Genomic DNA, 26,256 nt, shown 5'->3' with positions numbered 1-26,256 from the left:
AACGTAGCGCCAGGAGGGGGAGGTGAGCGCGGCGCTCCCGGAGCCGCTGGGGGCGGCAGGGACCAGGGCGGAGCGGGGCTGCCGGGGGGGGGGGGCCTCTGCGGCGGCTGAGCCACCCTGGGTACTGGGGGAAGGGAAGGGAAGGATACAGAGCCCAGCTTTCCACGGACGCAGCTCGGAGGTGCAGGGTGTGGGGGCAACGGAGCGGCAGCCCTGCTCGGGTGCGTGTTAACGGGGGATGTTTTGTAGAAAGCAGGCTTTTCCCCATCTACATCAGAAAGAGGCGGCTCGACTCCCGTGCAGGGCTCTGCGGCACAGGCGGATAGGGCGCGATGGGCGATGTGGGGTGTGCTGTGCTGCGCTCTGGTGGAGCCGTGCACTGGCGTATTGGGAGTATTTCCAGCCTTGGCTCTTTCAGCCATTTTTGTTTCGAAGACGTTTTCAGGTGCGTTACGTGGGGTGGCGGGAGCAGTGGAGCATCTTTAAACGTCTGGCGTGCAGATATCGGGCAGCTGTGTGTTTTTTAAGGAAGGCAAGGGGGACCGCAAGGATTTTTGTTTATTCAAGAGATTGGAAGTGATGCATTTCAGTTATTCTCTGATGCGAGGGGAAACGGAGTTTTAAGAAACAAGCGTTCTGGTTAAAATTCAGCTTCTCAAAGAGCATAGTAAGTGGTGCTTGATATATATATATATATGTTTGTTTTTTTTTTCTTTGCCCAAATAAACTATACTGCGCAGCCATTTAGTGAAAGAACAAAAATGAAAGCTATTTGCTGCAGGCGGGGAAGATGATGCATATGAAGCAGACAGCCCCTTGTCTTAAGGTACCAATAAAACATAATCCAGATTGTTCAGCAGTTTCGAGTGATTAATTTTTCAGAGCTTGGAAAACACAGTTCCAGGATGAAGAGTTTTTTGCTTTTAGCTCAGACTTTATAAAACAGAATAAACGGGAGGGGACATGTGTGGTTAAATAAAACAGTGGACCCATTTTGTTTGCCGTGACTGTAAATGAATGCTGTGGGCAAGCACAAATCAGAAAATCTGTTTCTGCGGTTTGCTACTGTTTTTTTTGTTTTTTTTTTTTTTTAGAAGAGAAGAACCCATCCACCCTGCTAGCCCTGCTCCTCCTCCGGTTTTCCACTGGCTAGATTTTCAGCTGCCCCTAGAAGCTGTGGTAGTAGACTGTGCGGTAGTATACATTTGTGTATGGTAGTAAGAGCAGAGGTTATTTCCAGCATGCGTACTGGACTTTTTTCCCCACTATCATTTATAATCAAATTCCTTTCTTTTTCACAGGATAAAAGTGGCTGCCAGAATGACACCTGCCTTGCTTTGTAACATGGTATTTCTGCTGGCATTTGGATTGGCTTCAGCTTTTAGCCACAGCCCTAGGACTCCTGACAGGGTTTCTGAAGCAGATATCCAGAGGCTCCTCCATGGTGTTATGGAGCAACTGGGCATTGCCAGACCCCGGGTAGAATATCCAGCACACCAGGCTATGAATCTGGTTGGTCCACAGAGCATTGAAGGTAGGTAATTTCTGCTTTGAGTTATGACTAATTTAATAATATTTTTTTAGCAATAATTGCTGGTTTGCATATAGATGCAAAATATCCTGAGCTTAAAACCATGGACTTTTCCACCATTTTGTTGTGCGATCTTTATTTTAAAATCATCATCCATCTTTTACCTTCCATAATGTAATGATTTCGGCAGAAGAAGTGGTGTATTTTTTTAATGTACAGGCTTTGTAGAGAAATTCTACTGTTTTAGAAGCATTTGCTCTCTAGTACCTCAAAACAGTGGGTTTGCTAAACTTCTGCAGCAATGTGTATACTGGCTAATAATTCGGTGTGCAAGTCCTTAAAAAAATATACAAGATAATAGAAGGGAAAACTAAGGGGGAAGGGAAGAAAGAAGTTTAACAATATTTGGAATATGTCAAGGCAAAATAGAGTTTTCATCCCAAATACCATCATGGCAAAGTTATAAATCACTAGCTACTCTTCTGAGGTGCTGCCTTCATTGGAAATTTTTACCTGAAACTAGTGGAAAGTAAAATTGGGTGTGAAATTCCTGTTATGAGCAATTCTAAGCTGCTAGGAGGGTTGACTTCCAGCCATTTATTGGACTCTAGGTTGCAGTGACCAAAGCAGACAGTTTAAAACCTGGTTCATCCCTTGCCAGCATCTTCATAATCAACCCATTGCCTGTTCTGGAGTACATCTGTTTCTGATTTTGACCAGTTATTTAATCTCAGCGTTAAAAAACCTTTATCAATCAGAGTTTAATAATTTTAGTGTGTTCCTACAGAAAACTGGTTTAGTTAACAAAATGTTTTTCATCAGAAATTGCCCCAGCAGAGTTGACCTGGTAGTGTTGATAGTTGCAGGTAACAACAGCTTCAGCCAAGCCAGGACTCCAGAAGTACCACTGATTTTGAAAAGGCCAAGATTTCACCTGTATATGTACACTTGCAAACAAGGTGCTGCTGGGAAAAATTAATTCTTCTTGCTTTGGAATTTGGAGACATAATATAGACAAGTTTATACTAGCAGCCTGGTTATAATAAAATGTTTGCAAATCTAAGTGATTGTTATAATAAACTTTTCCAGCTGAGTAAGATCTTAATTTCATATATCAAAAAATACTATTGCTGTTAGTTCATAAGCATATTTCTTAATTTGCCCATTTTCCATCTCAGCTATTTATGTCTTTTCTGATGTTAATCATATTTTGACTTTAAAATGCTAAAAACCACATGATGGATAACTTGCAAAGAATGATACATGGTTATTCTGCCCCGGTCCCACAGAAAAATAAAAACATGCTTAGGGCTGCCTTGGCTGTAGTAAGTGAAGTCACAAACTTGCTCTGTACCAAAGACAACTGAAAGATAAACACTTTTCATGTGTTCTGTTTCCTAAGTGACCAGATTTCTTATTGATAGATAGAAAAAGTATGGCTCGTTAATTGAAAGAAGTTGCTGCATTTTCTTGTGTTGAAATCCAGAAATACATGTTTGTTTGTTTGTTTTTATTTTTCCTTCCCTTTGCATTTGTCAATTTACCTGTTACCTCAGGTCAAGCTGCTGAAATAGGAGTAGAGTCTAGAAAATGCCTGATAAAGAGTTTAATCCACCAAGAAATTCCAGTGTAGTTCAAGCTGTGTGTAACCCACGGGGAGGTCGGAAGTCCAGAGGAGTGTGAGTGGTGTGGCTTTCCCCTCTCTTGGTGGCAACGAGAGCTGCCTGGTGAGGACAGAGCCCGTAGGGAAGTGCAGCAGCAGCCTGAGCTCCTCTCCCTTGCCAGGGCTCTGTTAGCTGTCTGGAAGCAGTTCACGGGGTAAATATGTCACAAAAATGGGAGTTTGCTGGCTGATTCCCTGCACTTGGGTATCGCAGCCAGCAGATAGTGCATGGCATGTAAGCATGCAGAAGCCAAACAGATCCTTCGTGATGAGTGTCAAGTGAGGATGTTTTTAACACCCGAGGTGGTATCTTAGAGGCAGCTGGTTTTTGCTGTCCAGTTAATAGATTTTCTTTCTTCACATCCTGATTCCTAAAATAAACCCATGTTAACTACTTTAATTTCTCTGATATTAACTCTCCTTGTTAATTTGTCTTTTCAGAAAACTATTGTAGAGTAACTTAGCGCTACTTACAAAAAGAGCAGAAAAAATAGAAAAGCAAATGAATTTTTGTTGAGTAGCTGTGTTTCTGTAGTTACTCTTTAGTCGTTTACTCACTAAAATACTGTACAAGCACCACTGGGCTACATTCAGATTTTCTATAAACACGAAGGAGACTGTATCTGTGTCAATAGAGGACAAAGGAATAGCATAAGGAAATAGCTTCAACATTTCAAAAATATACAAGTTATTTTTTCTGCCTGTCAGGGGGTTTATTGAGTTAGAGAGCACATGTTTTTTGGTTTTCTTCCCTTGCATGCTTGTAAGTTTATTTCAATATTTAAAGGGTTTTCTTGGGAGGAGGGGCGAAGGAATATATGTGTAATGCGGCTTTCAGGACTATTAAGCCAAGCTTGGGAGAACAGTGAAACCTCACTTAAACGCATGGGGGCACCTTTAGCTCAGCTTGGGCAGTTCATAGCAATTCACTTGTTAATGGGAAATGTGGTCTTATTTTCTTCTTGCAAATATGATCTCCTTACATTCTCATTGTCTTCTGTACAATTCAGTACAACGGAAAACCTCTTGGGTGGCTTGTTTGTTTTGTTTTTATTTCTTAAAAATACTTCAAACAAGATGATGGTTGATGAAAGTGCTGGCATGACAGCCCAGAGCTGCAAAAGAGCTGTAATGCTGTCAGCCTCGGTGACAACATTAAATGATGTGTCTTAAATCCTAATTGTTTGTAGGAATGAGAAAATAATTATGCCTCTTTGGGATGCTTTTGACTTTCCTTCAGACCCTGCTTATAGCTGCTGAGAAAAGGCTAAGGTTTATTTGATTATTTTGAAAGGAAATACATACCCGATTATTGATTTAGAAGAAGTTAGTTACTGTTTGCCTGATTGAGACTGTTAAAGTCAAAAGAGGCTGAAACATTATGCTAATATTTCTTCTAACAACTGGTAGTTAATGACTTGTCAGCACAGACTGTACAAATAGCGCTTTGCATGAAAGTTTTACTCCCTGTAAAATTATGCAATTACTCATGTGTGTTAATGTCTATTTTGTTTCCATTTTCCTAATAAGAAAACTAAGTGCCGGGTTACTTTGCTGTCTGGCCTGTAACATACTTACAGAACTGCTACTTGTTTCCTGCAAGAACAGTAAAATCTTATTAGAAAGTTGCCAAAACTTTGCTTATGAATGTACCCAGTGAAAGTGGTACAGAAATTATGTTTGCACTCCATTGCTTTTGGGCTAGAGTGTGCTGTGCTTATGCCTGAATATATTTGGACTTCACTGGGTGACTAGAAGTAATAAGCATTGACACATGGGAGTATAATGTTTGGGGTCGGCAAGTATGGCAATGTGATGGCTGCATCCTCTTTGCTCTAGTTTACATCTGCTGTGCCAGCATCTAGGGTAGCAGTGATGGAGTCCCTGGGCTGGCAACTTGCCATAGGGCTGGGCAGACCTTCTGCTGCTTCAGGGCCACTTTGTCATGTCAATTTAGTGCAGAGAGACCACACGATCATTTGGGGTTTGGATTACTGCACCTGTTTTATAGAGAAAGTCTTGTTGTACTTAGGATGTAAATTAACATGCACATTGGGACTGCTTTTGCTGAAGCACGTGTGATCTCAGTCTAATGCTGCATTACAGGCCTGACATTTAACAAACAAAATCATACCACAATATCACTCTACTAGTCTCTGCTTTCAGTTGTGGGGGGTGTGTTTGGTTGGTTGGTTGGTTTTTGGGTTTGTTTTTTTTTTTATTTTGCAAATTACTGAAATAGCCCAGAAAATATTATTTCAGAATTTAATAGAACATCTCAAATTTGTAACATAAAATGAGAATGGTAAAGCCTCACTTTTCATCCATTAATACGGTAGACATCTGGATTTGTATGGGTCTGACTAAGAATCCCTATTGTTTTCTTTGTATTTTATTCCCCAAACTGTAATGTCAAATGTAACCAGAATTTGAGTACCAGGCAGTGGTACATGTCATAAGAGAGGTGACTTCAAATGATAACCCCTGAATTTAAAAATTGGTGACACTGCCAAACAACTGTGGTGGTTTACAGTGAGTTTTCTTTATCTAAGTGGTATGGCACAGCTCTGTGAAGAAAATATGAAATGATTATACCTGTAACTCCAAAACCAGGAAAATAATGACTCAGTATGCCTTTGTTTGTTCTTTAACAAAGAGAAGCGATTGAAAATTTGGCCCGTAATGCTTCCATTTGAATGTATAAACCATGACAAGCAGTGAATAATAAGAAAGCAAAATGGGTGTTTGTATTGCCATGTGGAGGTGGTATCATGTTACCTCGAGGTGTTTGACAGCTTTCCCTCTTGAGGAGCAAGGGCAAGATCCAGTGGAGGCAGTGGTCGTTACCGCTGTGATCTCTGCCACTTCTCAGTTTCAGGAACTGCCTTCCTCAATGCCCTGGTGCTTCAGCAGGTGCGTAGACACTGCTCTTGTCTCCTTGGTGTGTCTGGGGAGAGGCAGGGAAATTTCTCCAAACTAATGTGCTTGTCAGAGAAGTCAGTCAATGGCACGTGCAAGAAGAAAAGTGCATTAAACCCTCTTTCTGTCCAGATCTGTTATTTGCATGTGGTTCTGACTTGGGGGACTTATCTTTAAGGATGCCATCAAAGGTGAAAGCCATTTGAGATGGAACCCTTACAGGGAAGAAAGGTGGCCGATCTGTAGGGATTTAGAATTAAGTAGGTTATCTTACTTACAGGTAGCTAACCAATTAGAATGGGATTTGTAGCATTTTTAATTTATTTTTTACATGTTACTAGAGGGAAATAATTCAGTAAGAGAGGTAAGAAACCTGAGGAGAGGAGGGAATATGATAGCTTCTGTATTGTCTCATGCTTTCTAGTACTTCTGTTTTCTAGTGTTAGCAGATGCTATGTAGAAATTTAAAATGAAACTGTAAAATTTTATCTAGCAATGGAATATGGTCCATAAGAATTTAAAAATCTGCCACTGAATATTGGGCAAATTATGATGAGCTCTTGATTTTTTTCCCTGCTTGTCTTTCATATGCATAAAATAATCCTTAGTTAGGATTTGTACCTTTTTCTAACTGTTCTCAAAATTATGTACATTTCCCCTGCTTCCATCTGAATTTTAAATACAGTAAGAGAAGTTTTGAAAATTTATTTGGTTCTATGGAAAGATATTTTGGAAGTCTAGACAAAGAAGAGATTCTTGCTTTTCTTGATTGTGGTGTCGTGTGCAGGAGATAGGATCTCTGGCATGCTCCCAAGGTTTCCAGAGCTATTCTCTCTGTGCTTCCTGTCGTGCGTGCTTTCAGCAGTGTCCTCTCAGCTGCTGCAAGGATGAATGAGAAGAGGAATGTTCTCAGCCACTGAACAGAAGGGAGGAAGAAGCTGGTTTCTCCCCTTGGGATGCTGTAGTACCGCAGGTTAGCTGGCCCAAGTACCTCTTGCACCACCTAAGAGTAGCATTGGTCTTACCTGGCGGAGCTCTTCATCTCACCATTCTCTTGCGTCTTCATCATGTGGCAACGTTTTTGTTCAAGTGCAAAAGAAACCACATCTTGACTCTGCTTTTGGGGTTGTGAGGTTATACCAACTCACCAAAGCAGAGACTTGGGAGCTTTGTAGCCCAACACTCGGATTGTTCATAGTGAGGCTGCCTGGGGTAGTCCATCCTGGTGGCAGCTGTCAGACAGGCATGCAAAGCTTTTAAACACTTCTGTTGAAGAGCCAGCTGGGACTTTGAGCCGTCTGCATGGGAAATAGAGCTGAATGAATATGAGTGGGGAAATGACCAGGAAAACTGTGAAGTTCAGTGGAGTGGTAGATAGAAGACACGATCCAATTCCTCACAATTCTGGTGCCCCCATGCTTCATGTTATAGGTGCAAAAGGAGCATTTTTCTTTAACTGTGAGTTTGCTGACATTGACAGAGCATCTGGACTCCTCAAGTAGCCGGTGTCAATAACAGTGAATAAAGTCCTCCGGTCTTTCATTGGCACACTTACATTTATGGGACTGAAATAGTGTCCCATCCCATGTGGGATAAAGTAGGTCACCTGCTTCCTTTTGTTGCCTGGTTCCATACAGCCATGCACTGCACACGTGGTCATTAGAAAGCTAATGTTATGGCAGCTACCATAACACACCATGTGTGTGCTTGACTCGCTTCCCCTTGACTCTGCTGATGCATGGCAGCTGGAAGTCAGCATGGTAGAGGGGGCCTATTGCTGCGTGCTGCACGTTGCACTGTGTCTGTAAAAAGTAAGCTTATCCATGCAGTGAAGTGCAAAAGCTTTCTGCTCAGACTGAAGGGCAAACTAATATAGTCCCTGAGAGGGCTGCTCAACCAAGGAAGGCTGAAGAGATTGGTTTTGCTCTGTCAGGAAAACAGTGAGCTGCTGGATCTTTTTTTGTGTGTGCAATTTGAATAATGAATAATAATGGTATATAAGCTAATGTTATAAATTTGTTGTGAGAGAGGCATAGGCATTACTTTGTGATTTCACAAAAAAGCATTTAGTATCTTACGTATTTGTACTGTTTGTAATTAAAATATGGGATAGAATGGAATTACTCACTGAAAACAAGGTCAGTAATTGTATGATGTGTGTGCTTAAGGCTTTAGAAAACAAAACACATTGAAAAGAATTTGTCCTTCTGCAGAGAAAAAAGAAAATTAATCTTTAAGAAACTGTGTCATTAAGAAGACAAGCTGACTCTGGAATCTGGGATGCTTGAGTATGTATAGCTGTAGTTTTCTTGGGTTTCCTGAGGCATGATCTTGAAAGGTTAAGGAAGTTGGCTAGGTTTGCATTTTTCCATACTTGGTTCTCCTGTGCTCTTTCTCCTTTCCTACTGTCTTATTTGGGTGGAATAGAGAAAAGTGATAATTTTGTGGAATAGAGAAAAAGTGGAATAGAGAATCTCTATTCCTTTTGTGGAATAGAGAAAAGTGATAATTCATGATTTTTTCAGTGCCTCTTATTTCTTAATCTTAATCCATCTCAGCAACCAGGATAGGACTCCAGGATGAAGCTAGCTGAAGACGCATGGGAGAAATCACATTTGGACTGTAAAGCTTTTAGTGATATAAGGTAAATCATAGAATCATAGAACAGTTGGAAACAACCTTGAGATCATCTCGTTCCAACCCCCCTGCCATGGGCAGGGACGCCTCACACTAGAGCATGTTGCCCAAGGCTCCTTCCAGCCTGACCTTGAACACTGCCAGGGATGGAGTGTTTACCACTTCTTTGGGCAACTCACCACCCTCACAGTAAAGAACTTTTTCCTTGTATTGTCCAATGAAATGCAAATGTATTTTTTGCAGTGATAAGAACTAAGAGTCTGGGTTAACAAAAGGTTTTGCAAAGCAGCAAAGGTGGTATTGCTTCTCTGATTAATATCTATTTACTCCCTCAAGAATCTTACACAAATAGGATAAGGTATACCAGGCTTCGCTTGCAGCTCGTATTTGCTTAGAGTTTGTATAGCTCAAGATCATAAGAAGTGCAGATCTTACTTGGGGGGAGTGTTCCTCTGTGCGTCTGAAAAGGGCTTAGACACCTTAAGAATCCACTTCATTATGTTTAAGAGCAAAAATATGAAAACTAGGGCATCTAGCATGACTATGTATAAAGGAGCTTTAATTTGAGATCTGGGATTTATTTACTCACAACATATGCACATACTCCATTCTACTTTGTATCTCCTAGCCATCATTGGCCAAACCACCTCTTTTCTGAATTTCTCCTATCTACACCATGATGTGGGAAACGGTTCCAATCAGACTGAAAGGCAGATTTGTCTTATTATTTGTCTTTACATGTTCTGCACTAATTTCACACTCTGAAAATCTATTTTCACTGACTTTCTTAAAATTACTCTTCTTGTGGGGCAGCATTACCTGTTTGTATTTGATGTGGAGGATTGCTTCTGAGAGCAGATTTGTGTCAGTTGTTCTTTATGCTACCAGTAGATGGGTAGCAGCAACTAGAATTTCAGTGGACTAACAGCATTTCCATTGGATGTGTTTGATCAGGGGAATGTTCAATACTGGCAGGGAACTAGTTGCTCTTTGTGTTTTCTTTCTCTCTCTCCCCCCCTTTTCTCCAAAACCATTCGCCATATTGTCCTCCCACCCATAGAAACAGTCTTGATTCTACAAGGAAATGAGCTAAAATATGAGCACTTTAAATTTTTAGTCATTCCAGGTATCTCTAATTGAGGTGATAACAGCAATTAGTTAGATGATTTTCTAGAATTATAGGAAAGGGGAGGGGTGCATTGTTCCATTTTTGTTTTCCACTCTGCAGCAGTTCAAGACCAGTGCCTGAAGATGGTTAAATGTACTTGGTGCATATATTTTAAATGAAATCCAAATCTTACTTATGACAGTACTGATTTCAGTCCAAACGGCTTAAACTTCTAGTTTATCCTGTAGAGATGTAAAATCACTACATTCTCACACAGAAATCCCACACGTGAAAGGGAGCTGATTGGTTTGGAGGATTTTTTGCCAAAATGTAGCACACAAAAGCCAGTTCATAGAAGAAGTAAGGAGAGATGGGGAAAAAATAGATTTATCTATTCATCCTTTCTCAGTACAGGCATGTTCTCTGTACTGTTCTGTATTTTTGCCAGTCCAGTTTCAAATACTTTAACAATGGTGTCTCTCATGCTTCCCTTGGATAGCAAATTACAAGAAGTTCCTTAGTCATCTTTTTCTTTCAGTCTCTGACAGGATGTTCAAGAGAACCACTTTGTGCCATATTTGTAGCTGTACATGTTTGTATCACAGTATTTTGACCTGGTAGCTGCAGCGTATTTAATCCTAGTATGTTTCTTCAAATCAGTAACATTACCATACCAAAACTAATATGGCTTGTGAATTACTGTACACAATATCCCTATCTGGTATATTCGTAGCATTTTTTTTCTATTATTGCAGTCTTTACTGAGTGCACTATTTATCAGATTTTATAAGGAATGGGCTTTGCAAATGCCATCACTTGAGTATAATGCTATTACTTGAGTGATTTTACTAAAGTGTGCTAAATTATGGCACCAGAGCAGGTGCTATTGTCTATACTCTTGGAAAGAAAGGAAAAACCCTTAAATGATCCTGGACATTTATACCTAAAGGAAACAATCCTTTATATTAAAATAAAAAGATTGTTTTGTGCTCAGTCAAGGGAATTCTTGGCAGTCAGTTTAAACTTAGATGTATATATAGCACACTGGAGCCTGCTAAGTACCTCTGTTTTCTTTATGGATGGAGCTTTGGTGCCAAGAGGTCTGCACCACATGCAAGCATAGATATGCTTCTATCTGATGGATTGTCCTATAGTGAACCACATTGTATACAGGATGTTCAAACACGTATTGATTATGTGGTTCTATAGTTTACAGCACAATCATAACCTGATGCTTTTAAGTACGTATATGCAATCAATCTTCATGTGAAGGGGCTCAGTACAAAGGAAATATTTTATGGTATACATTAGATGTTAGATTAAATGACATTAGATTAAATGTATGTTATACATTTTTTAGCCTCATCCCCATAGTGTTATTGTGAATCTACGCAGTTCTTACAAGCACCATCTTTGTGTTGACTATGGACTGTAAATACATAGTACAGTTCATAGTGTGTATAACGCTATTGTGGTTTTAGTACCAGGTCTCATGATCAGCTACAAGGGAAAAACTGCATGTGACAGAGATGCAAATTTTTTTATAGGGCTACTTTTATGTTTGTTACATATCTATGAAACTTTCCTTCAACATTGCATTACAAAATAAGAAATGTGTACTTGAGGGGGAAAATTAGCATGCTGATTAGGTTTTAGTCCATTGTGCAAATAAAATTGAAACATATGTTTATAGACTATCTTTCTTCTGGTACTTTGATGTCAGCTTCCAACTGATTATATACAAAATTTAGATGATTTCATTCACCTGCTACTTCTAAACATAGAAATGAGTACAGAATTTCTCAAAACTGCCTTATGTTAGCAATTTTGAAAGGGGTTATGTTATCTTACAGTGCCTAGCTGTATAAAAGATGCTTTAGACTGGTAGTATTTATTGTAAGTTGGAACAGGAGTACTTGAATGCTTCTTCTGGAGCAGCTTTCATGTTCAGAATCTTTATTCCAATCTTCTGGACCTATGAAAATTATAGAAATGTAAATAAGACTATTTGGTGATAATATGGTGATCATCCTATTTACCCAAACAGTTGTGTCTGTGTTCACTCTTAAACTCCCACTTTTCAATCATTCAAATTCCTTTTCCTCTCATTCATTTTTTGTGAAATTTATATGTTGACTGTATGTTGTTATCCCTCATTATATAAGGTTTTTAAAAAATGTTGCTGTCACACAGCCATTTCAGAACTCAATAACTATATTAGCTATTTCTGCAACGTGTGTGGTGGCTGTCTTATGGCAGAGGAAAAGAGCATGCTTGAAATGAAGTTTTTATTTGACTGGAATTCAAAAGAATACTGTACAATAGTATTTGCAAAACTCCGCAAGCAGCTGGGTCTTAGCCTGTCGATGCATTTGGCCAGTAATTCGTGCAGAAAAGATCTGCAGCAGATAAATATTTGTAGAGAGACATATAAAGAGAATGGCCTGAGTTTGGTTCCCAAACCTTTAGTGGAAGACCCTGCTTATCAAAGGCAAGGCGCCCAAGCTGAGATGTGTGGAAGAAGGCTGTTGCACACCACCTCCATGTGTGTTTGCCCAAGAACAGGAAGCCCATCACCCATTGTGTCCTCCACCACCGAGTTATAAAACCTGCACATAGTTTTATAATAACACATATAGTGATATGTAATGTTATTACATGCCTGCTGTTGTCGTAATCCTGCAGTGATGGTGCTTCATGCAAGTATATGCAGGCAAATACAAAAGCCTGCATCTAGGCCTGATCTGTTAAGTAAAAGTATAAAATTCACTGCATGTGATGTTTCATACCATAATGACCACTGTGTAAGTATACCTGCACAAGAATTCTAATCAGCAATATGGACTCTTACTCACTTTTCACCATTACTGCAGGAAACTGAAATTGGTGTTTAAGAAATAGTTTGATTTAGAAATAATTTTTGTAGTTTATACAAGCAAATTCGATATACCTTGGGTCCCCCACATGACTTCATTGATGTATTTCTAGGCTGTGCAAATGGCCATTATTTTTCTAGTGTCGTTAACTGTCTTTTTGCCATGGTGCTGTCTTGCCATATCTTCTTCAGTTATTAGTTGCTACAATGAACAGTAAAGGTATTGGTGACTGAAGATGACTGTGCTGTAAATCTGTTAAGTTCTGTTACTGTCTCATGTTTCTTTTTCTTTGCATTTTCTTACCTGTAACATAAATAGTTATGGAAGAAACATAACCCTAAGATTAATGATAACTGGCTGATTTTGTTTCCTAGTTTCATTTTTCATTACCGAAGTTATCCAATTTAGTTCACAGATTTATGTTTCTAAAAGAGATGTTTGAAATCTAAACTTGGATCTGTCTCTATAACAATTGTACATGTATTTTAAAGTTTGGATTACTTGAAGCTATGAAAGCACTTACACTTTTAATCTTGTAAGAAGACTGTGTGTGTATGTCATCTTTGCTAGGTGGTGCGCATGAGGGTCTCCAGCACTTGGGTCCTTATGGCAATATCCCAAACATTGTAGCTGAGCTGACAGGAGATAATGTACCGAAGGATTTCAGTGAAGACCAAGGATATCCTGACCCTCCAAATCCCTGCCCTACTGGAAAAACAGGTAATTCTGCTGTGGCCTTCTCACCGTACCTCTTTCAGTCTTTTGGCACTGTACTAAGTAGTACAACAGTTGATCAGCAGTGGGTGTTTTCTTCCGTTCTCAAGGAGCAGAACTGTTGATGAATCCAGGTGTTTTAGATAAGCTTTTTTTTTTTTTTTGTTAATATGTGCACCTTCTGTATTGCTGTATGAGTGCTAGAGAAGGTCAGGTGGAAGAAATCATCTTGGAGTAGAAGATAGTGAGATTTACTATAGTGTTTTGTTCCTGAGGGAGTTCATTTTTAGGCTGGCCCCTGAAAAAAGTTATCATTCTGTACAGATGAGATTTACCCTTATTTTAGAGACTTTCCTTGTGCCAAGAGGAATGAAACTGTCTGCCCTGATCTCCAATCCAGAGCATAAGTCAATATTTAAGATACTTTGGCTCCAGTCCATGTGGCTTTATAGCTCACTGAGGGTGCATCTGCGCCAAGAAACAGAACGACGTGGACATACTCCAGCGCACTGCACATAGGGTCACTCTGGCAGAGGAGCAGTGCAGCCTTGGAGTGCGGAGCAGTATCGTACCGGAGATAACCAGTGCATCCCTCAGCTTGCAGCTGTGCATACTCCAAGCCATGCTTGGGTGGCTTGTGTTGAAGGATGTCGAAAGCAGCACTGCATGTGCGTGATAAAGGCATATCCTAAGGGAATTGATCTTTTCCCTGTTACTTGAGCCAAGGAATGACTTCCAGTTCTGAAAGTAGTAGTAAAATACCCATTGGCTGCCTTGGGAGCTGGAACTAGGAATGAGCACTCTATTTTTCTCATTTTTTTCATTCGTGAGCTAAGAGATCCTTTAAAAATCTTTTCTGTTTAGTCTTCTTTTATGTTATTAGGATAATGCAAACCAGTTGTCTGTATTCTTATTTAAAAAAGTTCTAAGTAGCTTAGAATTGATAAAAAAAAAGACATGAAAAGTTTTGCAAACAGTGTTTTTATATTTCATTCAAAAATATGACAAGATTTTGAATAGTCCTCCCTTACTGTTTTCTATTACAGCCCATTTGGTGATGATGCCTGCATCTCTTCTGAAATATCTAATCTTCCATTTTGTTCAATATAGCTGTTGCCTGACAGGTGGCAAATGATGGGTTTAAGTTTTCTCACACACATAACATACAGAGACTTTCTAAGTAAGTTCTGTGCTTGCCCATTAGACTTGTTAGTGATCAGATAAATAAATTTAAAACCTGACATCCAGAGAAACGTATTTGAAAATCCCTTCAATTTTTCTTTCTTAGGTGAAATAAAAGTTATTAGCTATTAGCTACGCTAATACAGTCAGATCTGAACACAGGGGGAATTCACAGGGAAGAGCTGCCTGCTAGGATAAATGGCTCTGTCGTAGGTACTCTGGGAGTAAAGATAGTATCTACTAGGATTAGAGTAAAATGTTTTTCAGAGCCTTAAATGGAAATTCAAGTGGTGACTGTATTATGCATACAAATTACCAGAGGCCTTCCTCAATCAGGTCTGTGGATTTGCTTAATGGAAAACAATTTTTCCAGTCACTGTCTACATATGCACATTCCACAGCAGGAATACGTAAGCCTGGAGCACTTGAGCTTGAAGACTTTTGAATTAGCAGTCACAGAAGACACACATGTCCAGCTGCCCTTTGTGTTTTCTACCAAAAAGACACAGATGCTCTGAGAAAATCTGCCACATTTCTGTTGTCACCTGCTTCTCTCTTGCAATGACCTTGTCCTTGCTGAGACTGAAATATTTTTTAAGTGCTTGTGACCAAGTTTAATGGTTTCTGAGTTGTTTAACCACTGTGGTTAGGTTTCCCCTGTTTCCTATTGGAAATTTTTTTCCTCCTGTTTTAAGGAGAAAGGAGAGAAAGCAGGATCTCTTGCACTTAGAATAACCTCCTCAGGTCATTAAATCAACTCATTTTTAAGTCAAGTCTACTGTTTCCCACATCTAAGGGAAAAAAGATAATCCATCTGCAGATCTTTTTACATGATGATCACACAAGTACGGAAAAGAAAGTTCACAGGTGTCCCCTCCAGAGTGCCTGCGTTCTGGCAGATGTAGCTGTTTGGATGCCCAGCGTCATGCTCCATGGTAGGATCTCCTTGGGGGTATGTCTGAGAAGAACTAGGACTGCAAGCTCCCCATGTTGACAAAGCAGAGGGAGGTCCACAAGCAGACTGTATCCAAAAAGCTACTCTGGCCTCAAGTCACTGAATCTTTGTTTAATCCAAAGATGACTTTTTTTTGGTTAAAAAATTTTTAAAGGGCATTGGCCTTGAAGTGACACTGTCTGCAAAACCATCCACTGTGATTAAAGGAGGTTTCTGGACCCATCAGATACTTACAAATCTGCAGAAGAGTCTTCAGCATAAAACTTCTGCCACATTGCATTTCTATGAGCTTTTATGATGCATAAATGATTTTCAGCCATTTTGAACAAAGTAGCAAACCAGAAATGGAATTCATGAAGAGCTGCTCAGTGAAGGAAATTCTGTTTTGCTCACAGCATTGTTTTACCATGAGCTTCAAAAGTATTGCCTAAACAATTTCTAAAGCTTCCTTTAGGCATTTAAAAATGAAAAGAGGATCCAATCCTTTCTGAATCAGAATAACATGCAGTTCTATGTAAAATCAAGTTCAATCACTAATTTAAAAGGAATTTTTGTTTTAAATTTAGAAAAGAGTGGGAGAGCTGGGAAAATAAATTTGTTCAGTTTCGAAGTCTCATGAAGTTGTGGTTTTGGTTTTCTTTTTGTTGTTTTTTTTTTTAATTAAATATATCCTGACAAACTCCTTTTTTTTAAAAAAATAATCGGATGTTTTCTAGTCATCCAGGTTTTTTGGTTTGTTTTTTATTTTGATTGCATAGTTGCATTAAAGAAGTTTGTTGATTAATGTGGTACATAGTGCTTTCTAACATACTTTTGCAGTTGATGATGGATGTCTAGAAAACACCCCAGACACAGCAGAGTTCAGCAGAGAATACCAATTGCACCAACACCTTTTTGATCCAGAGCATGACTATCCCAACATGGGCAAGTGGGTAAGTACATGCTGCGTGATTATTTTTGTGGCATGTGAAACTGCGTATTGTCTGCTGCATGGGATACTATGAAACCACAAGGAGAATATTGTGCTTACTGCTGGAAAAATTAAGGGAAACTTCTTAAAAAGATGGACTTGGCCTTAAAAATATAGGAATAATGACTGATTGATTGGTGAAAAGCCCATAAAAATAGAAAGTAGAAATCCTTCTCTCATTACCTGTCCCAAAGCACAACAACTGTGTATGAGCTTGATAAGTGCAGCAAACCACATTTCAAACTGCAGTAAACATGTAATTGAAATTAGTCCAGATTTTAGTGCAAGGCTTCAAAACATAGCAGGTCCCTAATTTGAAAGATTATCCAGGTTCAGTGACTGTTCACTGTTCAGCTACTTAGATATTAAAAAATAAATAAAGAAATGGAGTGTAACAGTGCATGAACACCTTAAAAAATCTTGGTTCAAACAAATTGGTCTGAGGAAGCTCTCTGGCTTAAGGATTTTGGAGGACTGATGCTGCTTCTTCCTCTATTCAGGTTGTGCACTGACATTAAAAACCTGTCACCTTGCACATTGCATATAATAAAGACAGCAAGCTGCACTAAGGTCAAAAATCTTGCTCTGAGCATACAAGGACCTTAATAACTGCAGCTAGACTATTTCTGAAGGGTAAAGGCTCCAAAGTGAGGTCTGATGCTTAATCTTAGATTACATCAGTCAAATGTCCAATCCCAAATCCATCTTCAGGCACCAAGAAAACAGTAGCAATGATCATAATTTATGCTTCTACAGCAAATCACAAAATCTCATTTTACATTGTTATAACACTTTAACAACTGAAGATTGCCATAAACCAGTGCTCTCTAAGCATATATCGATAAATGGACATGCTTGGCAGCCTCTACTCCTGCTTTAATTGTGAGACAATGATTCATCATTCATAATCAAACCAGCAAAGATTTATAGTCTTAATTACTTATGTGAGTGCTAAATTTCTAGAGAGAATCATGCCAAATATCCAAATTTTGGAAACTCTTGTTGCATTCTAAGTAATTACCATCAAAGGTTTTTATTTTAAAAACACCAGATGGTGCATTTTCTTATTTATGCCAGACAATGCTGTTATTTTTCTTATTATTCATAAGTAATTTACTTTCATAATACCATTTTGAAGACTATAAAAGCACCTCTGTAAATCTTTGGCCTATAGCAATATTTCAGAATCAAGCATACATACGGCATTGTCATCAGCAATGTATACGCTTAAGAAATTGTAGGTGATCATTAGTGAATACTGGCCTTTTTCATTTCTCCATCCATCACTACTAATTCAGGGGAAAAAACTCATGCATAGATTAAAACAGACTGTTAGGTACTAAACAGTAATCATATCTAGCTGCAGCATAGCCAGCTCCAGATCTCTTTAATTAGAGATGAAACAGCTGGTAATGTGCATGAGCAAATGTTCTGCTGAGATCCAGGAGAATTGCCCCAATTGCCTCCTCATTGTATATTATTACACGTTAAAAAGATAAATACAACCATATCTGGTTTTATGGCTGGTTTTGTTATTTTTATCTCTCTAGAAAAATAAGAGCAGAAAAGCACTCTAAAAATTAGCTGTTTGAGGCTTTATAAATGAGAGATAAAGTAGATCAGATCTTTTAGATCACTTACTGTCATCTGGGTTAGGTTGTAAATGACCAACAGAGCCAACTTGCGGGCTGCTCAGCATGTGACTGTGTGCATCCTCATCCTCCCACTGCCCCCAGCCACCAGAATTCCACTAGCAGCCCATTCCTGCTTCTCCTGTGACAGAGCCTAGGATCAAACGCCCCAGGGACTGTAACGGCTGTGTATTTACAGACTGCATTTCCACGAACTCCTGCGTGCTGTGAATGCACTAGGCTGTCACCACTGTCTGAGGCCCTTGGAGCCAGAGTGTCTCCTGGACCCGTGTGAGCTGGCATCTCCTCACAGCTCTTGGGGGAGCTTCTCCCCTGCCTTTTCCTGCCACGGAGTGGTTGAGGCAGCGTTACAGCTCCCTCTGACTTGTCCTTTCAAGGAGCCAGCATGCATTCCTTAGCGTAACCGCAGTAAAACCCAGATTACATTAGCAGGTCAGGGAAAAAAAACAAATAACAACTAAAAGACCTGCTCGTTCATGAATAATGGCAAAGAAACAGGTTGGTTGATTTGTTTTGGTGACAGACTCTCATGCTTGCAAAGCTGTGGGACCTCTGCAGTACCCTGTGAATAGTAGACACATAAGGGTAAAACAAGTCTAGAAGCTGTCTCGTACAGGAAAGTGTATGATTCCATGTAGATGTGAAATATTACATGTAGATAATACTAATACATAGGATGATACAATATATGAATCATAACAAATGTATACTGGGTTAGGAGAGGGAAGAAGAAGAATTTTCATGTCTTTGGGACAACTTTCCAAATATCAATATGCTGCCTTGTGGGAAGTCCTGGAAACAAGTTGTTTATATGGCGAGATAATTAGCTTATACTCTTCTCTAGCCCAAAGACTCTTTTTACTTTCTTTTTTCTCCTCATACATGGAAAACCTAGAGGGGACAGTGGGACTAGTAAGATAAGGAACTTTTGGAACTTTATACCCTATTGTGTAACTATAGTTTTTAAGATTTATGTTGTTGGTTGGTTGGTTTGGGGTTTTCTTACCTTCAGTTCAGACTTTTCCTTGCAGGAGACAAGTACTTTCCATTTGAGTCTGCCTTTTCTGTGTCTTACAATTTGACTCTTTAGATAGTCTGAAAAAGTTCTGTTGGCATCCAGAAAGACTTGCAAAAAGATAGCATACAATATACAAATTACAGTACAAATCTAAACCCCACTTATATATAAATTATTGATTGAAACCCAAAGTGTTAACTACTACTACATGTAGGGGTTAAAAAGAGGAGGGCAATTCAACTGTAGTTTCTGACACCAGTATCAGTACAAATGGAAAATTAAAAGCAACTGTGTTTTTCAGTAACACCTCTTTTTACTGAAGCAATGGCTAACACTTCATTTTAAGGGTAGAAATAATGCCAGTTTTGCTTATCAGCTACATGGAGGCATACAAGACACTGCAAAGAAAGGCAAATGGGAAACAGGGATAAAAATATTTGACAAAGTTGAACTTCTTGTTAAAGAAGTTATCATCTCTGTCTTCCTAATTTTAATGGAAACATGAAACCAGTTACTCAGATTTAATTTTAGTCCAACTTCAGTTACAGTGAGTAACACTAATTCTTCTTTACCAAATATCTGGATGTCAAGGGTGATTATTAGGAAAGGTCTTCAATTTCAGACAGTCCAGCTTGTTTCATTCAGTGTAATATGCTTGATGTAATAAAAATTGTCATGCTTGATATACCGAATAAGACTAAATTGCCAGAAAAAAAGCCCTTCTGAAAGGATGCAAGCTTGCTAATGCAGTTTTCTTTTTCAGTTTTGCTTAATAATTGTGCAGGTCCAGATTAAAGAGCTGCCAATTATCAGTGATTTAAAGCTTCAGCGAAGTCTGAAAGATCTAAGGGTAACTCTCCCTGACATTAGTTGGTTAGTTGTAAGCATTTTAATTTCTGGGGTTTTCCCACCCAAATCCCAACCTGTAGTAGCCTAATCCAGGAGGGTGCAAAGGAAGCTCCAGAGCGAGGGGAAAGCAGCAATTCATATGCAGCACATCTCCATATGAGGTGTATCTTTAACTGGAGAAATTCTGCCTTCAGTCCTACCAACTCCTAAGTGATGGATGAGAATGGTGAGCACTTCAGGGGCAAATTTTGGTGCCTGATGAGCGTGGGCCCTTACGCAGTGGAACATATTTTCAGGAGTGCTGTTACCGCACAAGAATACTCTTAGCTCATGCTCCGTAACCTCATTTGCTTTGCACTCTGCATAGCGCTTAAGTAGTAGTTACACTCTTCAAGCATTCCCAAAGAGACTAAACAAAATAGTCTTTCTGATCAGGAACAGTTCAATTGTAAGGAATTTTCCTGAGTGACAGAAATCTTAGCTGCAGTAGTCAAGAAATTCTTTCAGTTTCAGAAATGCTGTTCCTCTGTGAAAAGTATAAGGTCAAATAGTTTACAGAGAGAGGCTTCAGCAATGCTTTGTTTCATAAATAGAATAATTTACACATCTGAAGGTTTAAAATGTTAAATTGGAGTTTTCCCGAAGTCAGTTTGCATAAATGACTAGTCAGGAATGTCTCCCTTGGCCAACTTCATCTCTGTTCCTTTTTGGAACAACTCAGACAAAATAACTGAGGTCGGGCAAGAGATAGGCTTTGTGAATTTGGGGTTTAATGAACATGAGAAGTACAAAATAGACAATTTTGGCAGATTTCATTGTAACACTTGAAAATGTTTGTTTTTTCTCATATCAGGGCTGCAGAGAGGATAGAAGTGTTTGGTGAATTTGTCTCGCGCTAGAATTACACTTTCTATTTATATAATCAATGTTAGGTCAGTTGTTTATAGCAGAATTAATGGCCTTGTTTATACAGTGTTCTGCTTTTATACATGTAATTCTTCTCTTCTTCCATTTTCAGGTTAGGGTTGAGTTTTGTTTTTCTTCATAATACACAATTGAAACAAAATGTGTTGAGCATGTGTGTTATTCCAGACTTTATTAGAATTCACTGCTTGTATGAAATACAACAATATGTGGATGCACTTATGTAAACTATGGTCAGAGAGTTTTTTTGTGTTGTATTTTTTTTCTTCTTCTTTTCTAATCATCATAACTTTCTCTTCTGCCAAGATGTTTTTGGCAGTTTTCAAAAGGTTTGCCATTAAAAAAGTTATAGACCAAATGGTTTTTAGAGACTTTATTGAGGGCACTACTTAAACAAAAGAAGAGCTGGCTCTGAACTCCTTTCAGCAGAGCTTTGCACTGGGAAGTGTTGATATCTGGAATGGAATAAGCTAAGACAACAAAACAGTAGGAATGACGCCAATTGCCATTTTAAAAGGAATTATAAAATCCCTTGTAAAGCAAATATTTTTGCTTCTGTTCTTGTGTCACCTCAAGTGTATAGAAAGATGCATCAGAGGCAGGATTCCTCCTTCCTATCCCTCCCACTCTTATTTTTCTTTTTTTCTGTCCCTTTTTTTTTCTTTTTTTTTTTCATACCGTATATCACATGATGGGGAGCATCCAGTTAATATTGTTATGTACTTGAAGCATTTACTGCCTGAACACAGATGATAATATAGTGCAACATAGTGGAAAATTACTGGCTTTTAAATTGTCAATAAGACTGTGACAGCTTCTGAAGAACTGCAGAATGTTACCAAGAATATCTAAATATTTATTTGTGGTTTATCGGTCCTATAAAATTACACACCCCTCTAAACTTGGTAATATTTAACAGAAAAAGTTATATATTTTTAAATAAAAGTGTAATAAATTTAATGGCTGCATTTCTTCTCCTTCCAGAGCAAGAACTTACTCTTTGAGAAGATTAATGGTGGTCCAAAAAGAAGAAAGAGGGTAACTATCAAAATGCTTTACAGCCCCTGTATCATTTAGAGAGCTAATAAGAATTAATATCATACTGTTGAAAAGTCAGTCTAATGCTTCTGCATTATACCTTAGATAATGTGTAAAGTCAGGGAATCTCTGTGATAAACTACTACAGCAAGCTTCAGGACTGTCTGCCGAGTACAAGATCTATTTCTCTAAATAGCTCATTGCTTTCAGAAGATGCGCTTCAATGCAGAGCATTAATTTAAAAAAAATTATATTAGCTGTGTTTTAAATCTATGCTATTTGCGTAAAACCATTTAAAATTATTTAAATGTCTTTAAAACATAATCTAAGTTTCCTACTAAAATATTGGTAAAATTAATTATCACTACCCATGCATGTGAATATGGTTTTAGGTGTAAATGACAGTGGGACTGGTTAATTAGCTGATGTAATTTGATTCACCTACGTACTTAGATTTACCTCAGATTAAACTCCTGCCTTTGTGTCCCACTTGCATGAAAGACAAAGATGAAGGCATTCTCATCTCTCAGCCCCTGAAAAAGGAAGGCAATCCATGTATCACATAGAAGCTCTGTGCAGTCCACCTCACTATCGCCTCTCTCTTTTTAGTAGTGTCAAGCTTCCTTTTATCAAAAATCACTCTCAAGCAGAGTCAAGTCTTCAGCTTTGTCGCTGGTATATATATGTATTTTTTTTACAAGAAGAGAAAGCCTAGCTGTCTGCCAGAAAGTAGCCTTTCAAAGTATGACAGCACAGTTTATATTGTAAATGGAGTAAATTTGGTTTAAAATAACTGAAACATTTATTTATTTAACTCTCAAACCTAAAGTCTTTGCTAGAACGGGAGAAGATGAGTTCATTTCTTACCGATTCACATACCGCTGGCAGTGAACACCGTTCAGCTGTAAATTAATGATCTATCTTCAGCTTATTATCTGATTCCCACTTACGTTTGATTTTCAGTTTTGTTAGTAGAAAAGGAAAAAGTAGGCACCTGATTTTCACTCTGAAGTGAGTAGAATTTACTCTGGAAATAGTTATTTGGATTATTTATTAATAGCTAGAACAGCATGTTAGAGTAGGATTAGAGCAGCAGCAGATTTATTTTCTTAGCACAGGCATGTCAATAGTAAATTCATTATAATTTAAAGTATTTTATTGTTTTGAGAGTAGTACTGTAACAATTACTAATGCTTTAATGAACAATTCAGAGTTTCTGCTTTGTCAGCAGAAGGGTAACTGAGAGCTGTCACCATCAGAGTGTATTTTTCCAGAAACCAAGAAGATCACTGGATTCCCCTCCTGCCTTCTGCAGTCCCTGCCACTCCTCCATGCCCTTCTGCACAGACAGAGAGGTTAGAGAGGTTAGCTTCCAGCAACAGACTGGTCTTTAGGGTCAGAATATCCATATTTCAGCTTAAAGAAAGTCCTGTCCAAATGTGTACGACATAACTGTGGTGTATCTATACAATGCTATAGATACAGAGTAGTCACAGAGGCACTATTGGTGTCTACAAAACAACGTATATTCTGTGTGCATATAAACACACATACTAACATACATACACACAAATGACCAGTATAAATAGCAAAGGTACGTATTTACTGTTTGCTACTGTCTTTTTTTTTTTTTGGCAGCATTTGCAGTGCCCAACAAGCAAGCCTATGGGGACCACTAGTTTAACTAGCAGTTCTCCCCTTTTTAAAATATCTATGCATGAGCATAGCCCTGTCCAGAATCTATTATCCCAGACATGACAGGAGTGCTTCTGTAATCACTGAGTCACATTGCCATGGTCTCCGAGCTGAGCACGCAGGTGCTTGGGAATCATGTTACTTTGAATTCAGCACAGCTGTGTAGGATTAGACATTTTTTAGCGAAATCAGCCAAAAATTTTGCTTTTTATTATGTGTTTTCTTTTGTCAGTTGAGAATTCAAATTTTTCTGTATTCTCATTCTCTTCCACTTTAGTTCAAAAAGTAGCAAGTACCATTCCATAAAAAAGACCAATTCATCTTCCTAAGAATCTTCAAATAATTCCTAGAAGTTTATGCAACAGACGAATTTCACTAAATTAACATGAAACAGAACTTCTTTAAACAAACACAAACAAATCATTTACATGTGTCTTATTTTTAACAATTTAAAGCATTAAATTAGTGTTTTGTTTTCAAAGATTTTTCCACATTCATTTTTGGTTCTTAATATTTTTATGTTTTTACTTGCAGCAAGCAAAGCACTCAAAAAACAACAGAAGCAAGCAGAAAGGCTGCTCTGTGCTATGATTAGGTATTAATGATAGCATTTACAAACCTGGAGAAACCCAAGGTCTTAAGCTTGAAGACAAGATAAACCCCAAATCTTTTCCAAAGTTTTGGCAAATACTTAGGATATTTGAAAATAAATATTTCATGCCTATTTTAAAAGTTGGAGATTTTTTCTTTTGTTTTCCATAGTTTTGAATTCCTACATTTTGGGGAAAGAAGCACAGAAATATCCTAAGTAATATTTGTGATACAGCCAGCCTGACAAGAATCAGGCAAATTTGCATTCCTCCATAGTTTGTCCTTAAGCAAACAAATTTTATTGGCATCAAAACCCAGCACACTGGAATTTTTGTCTATATCTGTGAAAGTATATACTTGAATTTTATTTACACTGACACTGTAACAAGCCAGAAAGTGGGTGTAAATAATATTTAAGTTAATTCTGAAGCTCCACTAAACTGCTTGATACTTGCAATTACAGTAAATGCATTTTATTCCATTGCTACAGATAAAATTCAAGTATAGACATTCTACAGTATTATGATCTCCAAACAGTTTTGAGACAGGATCTGTTCATCTTCAGTTTCACGTTGTGCTGCTTGCATGGTGCAAAGTGAAGTTAAACCCTCTCCAGGGATATCCTTTCCAGCCTTCCCTTGTTCTGGCAGTGGTATGAGAGCTATTTTCCTTATGCCAAACCCTTGCTTGGCTCTGCTTCTGTGCCAGCACTTTTTTATCTTGGTATCAAGAGAGGAAGCAAGGAGGGGTTTCCTGGAGAAGAGATAGGCTAAAGAAGAGACTTTGGTCAGAAATGGTATCATGGTATCTAACTCGTCTCCCAGCATAAGATTCATCAGAGCCTAAAAAGCTAAAGCTTACTTGTACTCTTCAAGCAAGTTCCGTCCTGCCTCAGGAATTAGGGAATGAGATCTGTTGCTGCTGCTTCTCTGCTGAGCTGAGGAAAGTAGAAGTGGAGCAAAAAGACAGTGTTTAATTCAAACTGTCCTTTATTCTCAGTTGTTCTCCTTCATTTGTATGCTTTTTAGTGGATAGGATTAAAGTCTTGCACACAAAAAATACTAGAAAACAAATCATTGATTGACTTTCAGATTTACTCCCTGGGAGTAATTTTTTTTTGTTTTTCTTCAGTGTGCAAGTATTTGACAGATAAGAAATGTATAAATAGATCCATGAATCCTAGTTACCTTTTGTATATTTCCCTGTTTCTAATAAGTATAAATAATTTGAAACTTTTTCAGAGTGTGAACCCGTATCTGCAAGGACAGCGACTGGATAATGTTGTAGCAAAGAAGTCTGTTCCACAGTTTTCAGATGAAGACAAGGGTCCTGAATAAGTACAATAAAAATGAATGATGAAAACTCATGCCATCCTCTGCTAGAACATAATATTGCTTATATATAATCATCTATTAAAATCCTTGTGAATGGCAGCGTGTTTATTATTTATGTAATTGTAGATGAAAAACAGCTGTATTTATAACAGTATGTTCTCCTAGATAACAAAAATATGGTTCTGCTTTTTGTTAATTTATGGTAAAAGGACATTTCTGTTGTTTTTATTTTAGTCATGGAGAAAACTTTAAAAATGTTAGTCATTTTAATAGCTAACGTGAGGTAAATGGTCTTAATGAGCAGCTTGTAAATAGGAAGATGTAAAAAAATGCCCAGTCGGACTCCAACATTTAATCTTAAATGCTACGATGTTTGACACATGAAAATTATAGTTTTATGTTTTGTTCACAAATATTGTTACTTAGCAAAGACAAAGTATTTATTTTACCCAGAGAATTTTGGCTTTTGGTCCATTTTAATAAACATTTAAGCAATCTACAAGGTTTGCAAAGTGACATTTTCCAAAATATTTCAGAGGCTCATTTGTCTCTGTTATTGCTGTGCAAATTTAAAAATTAAAGAACAGCTTTTTGACTCTA

General features: G+C 38.3%; 1 protein-coding gene across 1 annotated transcript; it reads left to right on the top strand.

Moving 5' to 3' along the window:
• The first annotated feature begins 352 nt into the window (after positions 1–352).
• SCG5 (secretogranin V) lies at positions 353–26,256 on the top strand. Its single transcript, XM_062619325.1, has 6 exons — positions 353–667; positions 1,302–1,534; positions 13,305–13,454; positions 16,405–16,517; positions 21,983–22,036; positions 25,564–26,256. Exons 2-6 carry the CDS (start codon positions 1,321–1,323, stop codon positions 25,657–25,659), a joined length of 627 nt encoding a protein of 208 aa, XP_062475309.1. The 5' UTR covers positions 353–667; positions 1,302–1,320; the 3' UTR covers positions 25,660–26,256.

The sequence above is a fragment of the Pezoporus occidentalis genome, unplaced genomic scaffold, assembly GCF_034315485.1.
Source record: "Pezoporus occidentalis ecotype Australia unplaced genomic scaffold, CSIRO_AGI_Poc_V1 ctg21, whole genome shotgun sequence".
In the NCBI taxonomy this organism is placed as follows: Eukaryota; Metazoa; Chordata; class Aves; order Psittaciformes; family Psittacidae; genus Pezoporus; species Pezoporus occidentalis.
This window is presented reverse-complemented; position numbering and strand designations above follow the sequence as displayed.

Excerpts from the sequence above, each read along its gene's own strand:
- SCG5 (XM_062619325.1), top strand. The coding sequence starts at position 1,321 with ATGACACCTGCCTTGCTTTGTAACATGGTATTTCTGCTGGCATTTGGA. Across the intron at positions 13,455-16,404 it reads CTGCCCTACTGGAAAAACAG|TTGATGATGGATGTCTAGAA; the intron begins GTAATTCTGCTG and ends ATACTTTTGCAG. Across the intron at positions 16,518-21,982 it reads ATCCCAACATGGGCAAGTGG|AGCAAGAACTTACTCTTTGA; the intron begins GTAAGTACATGC and ends TTCTCCTTCCAG.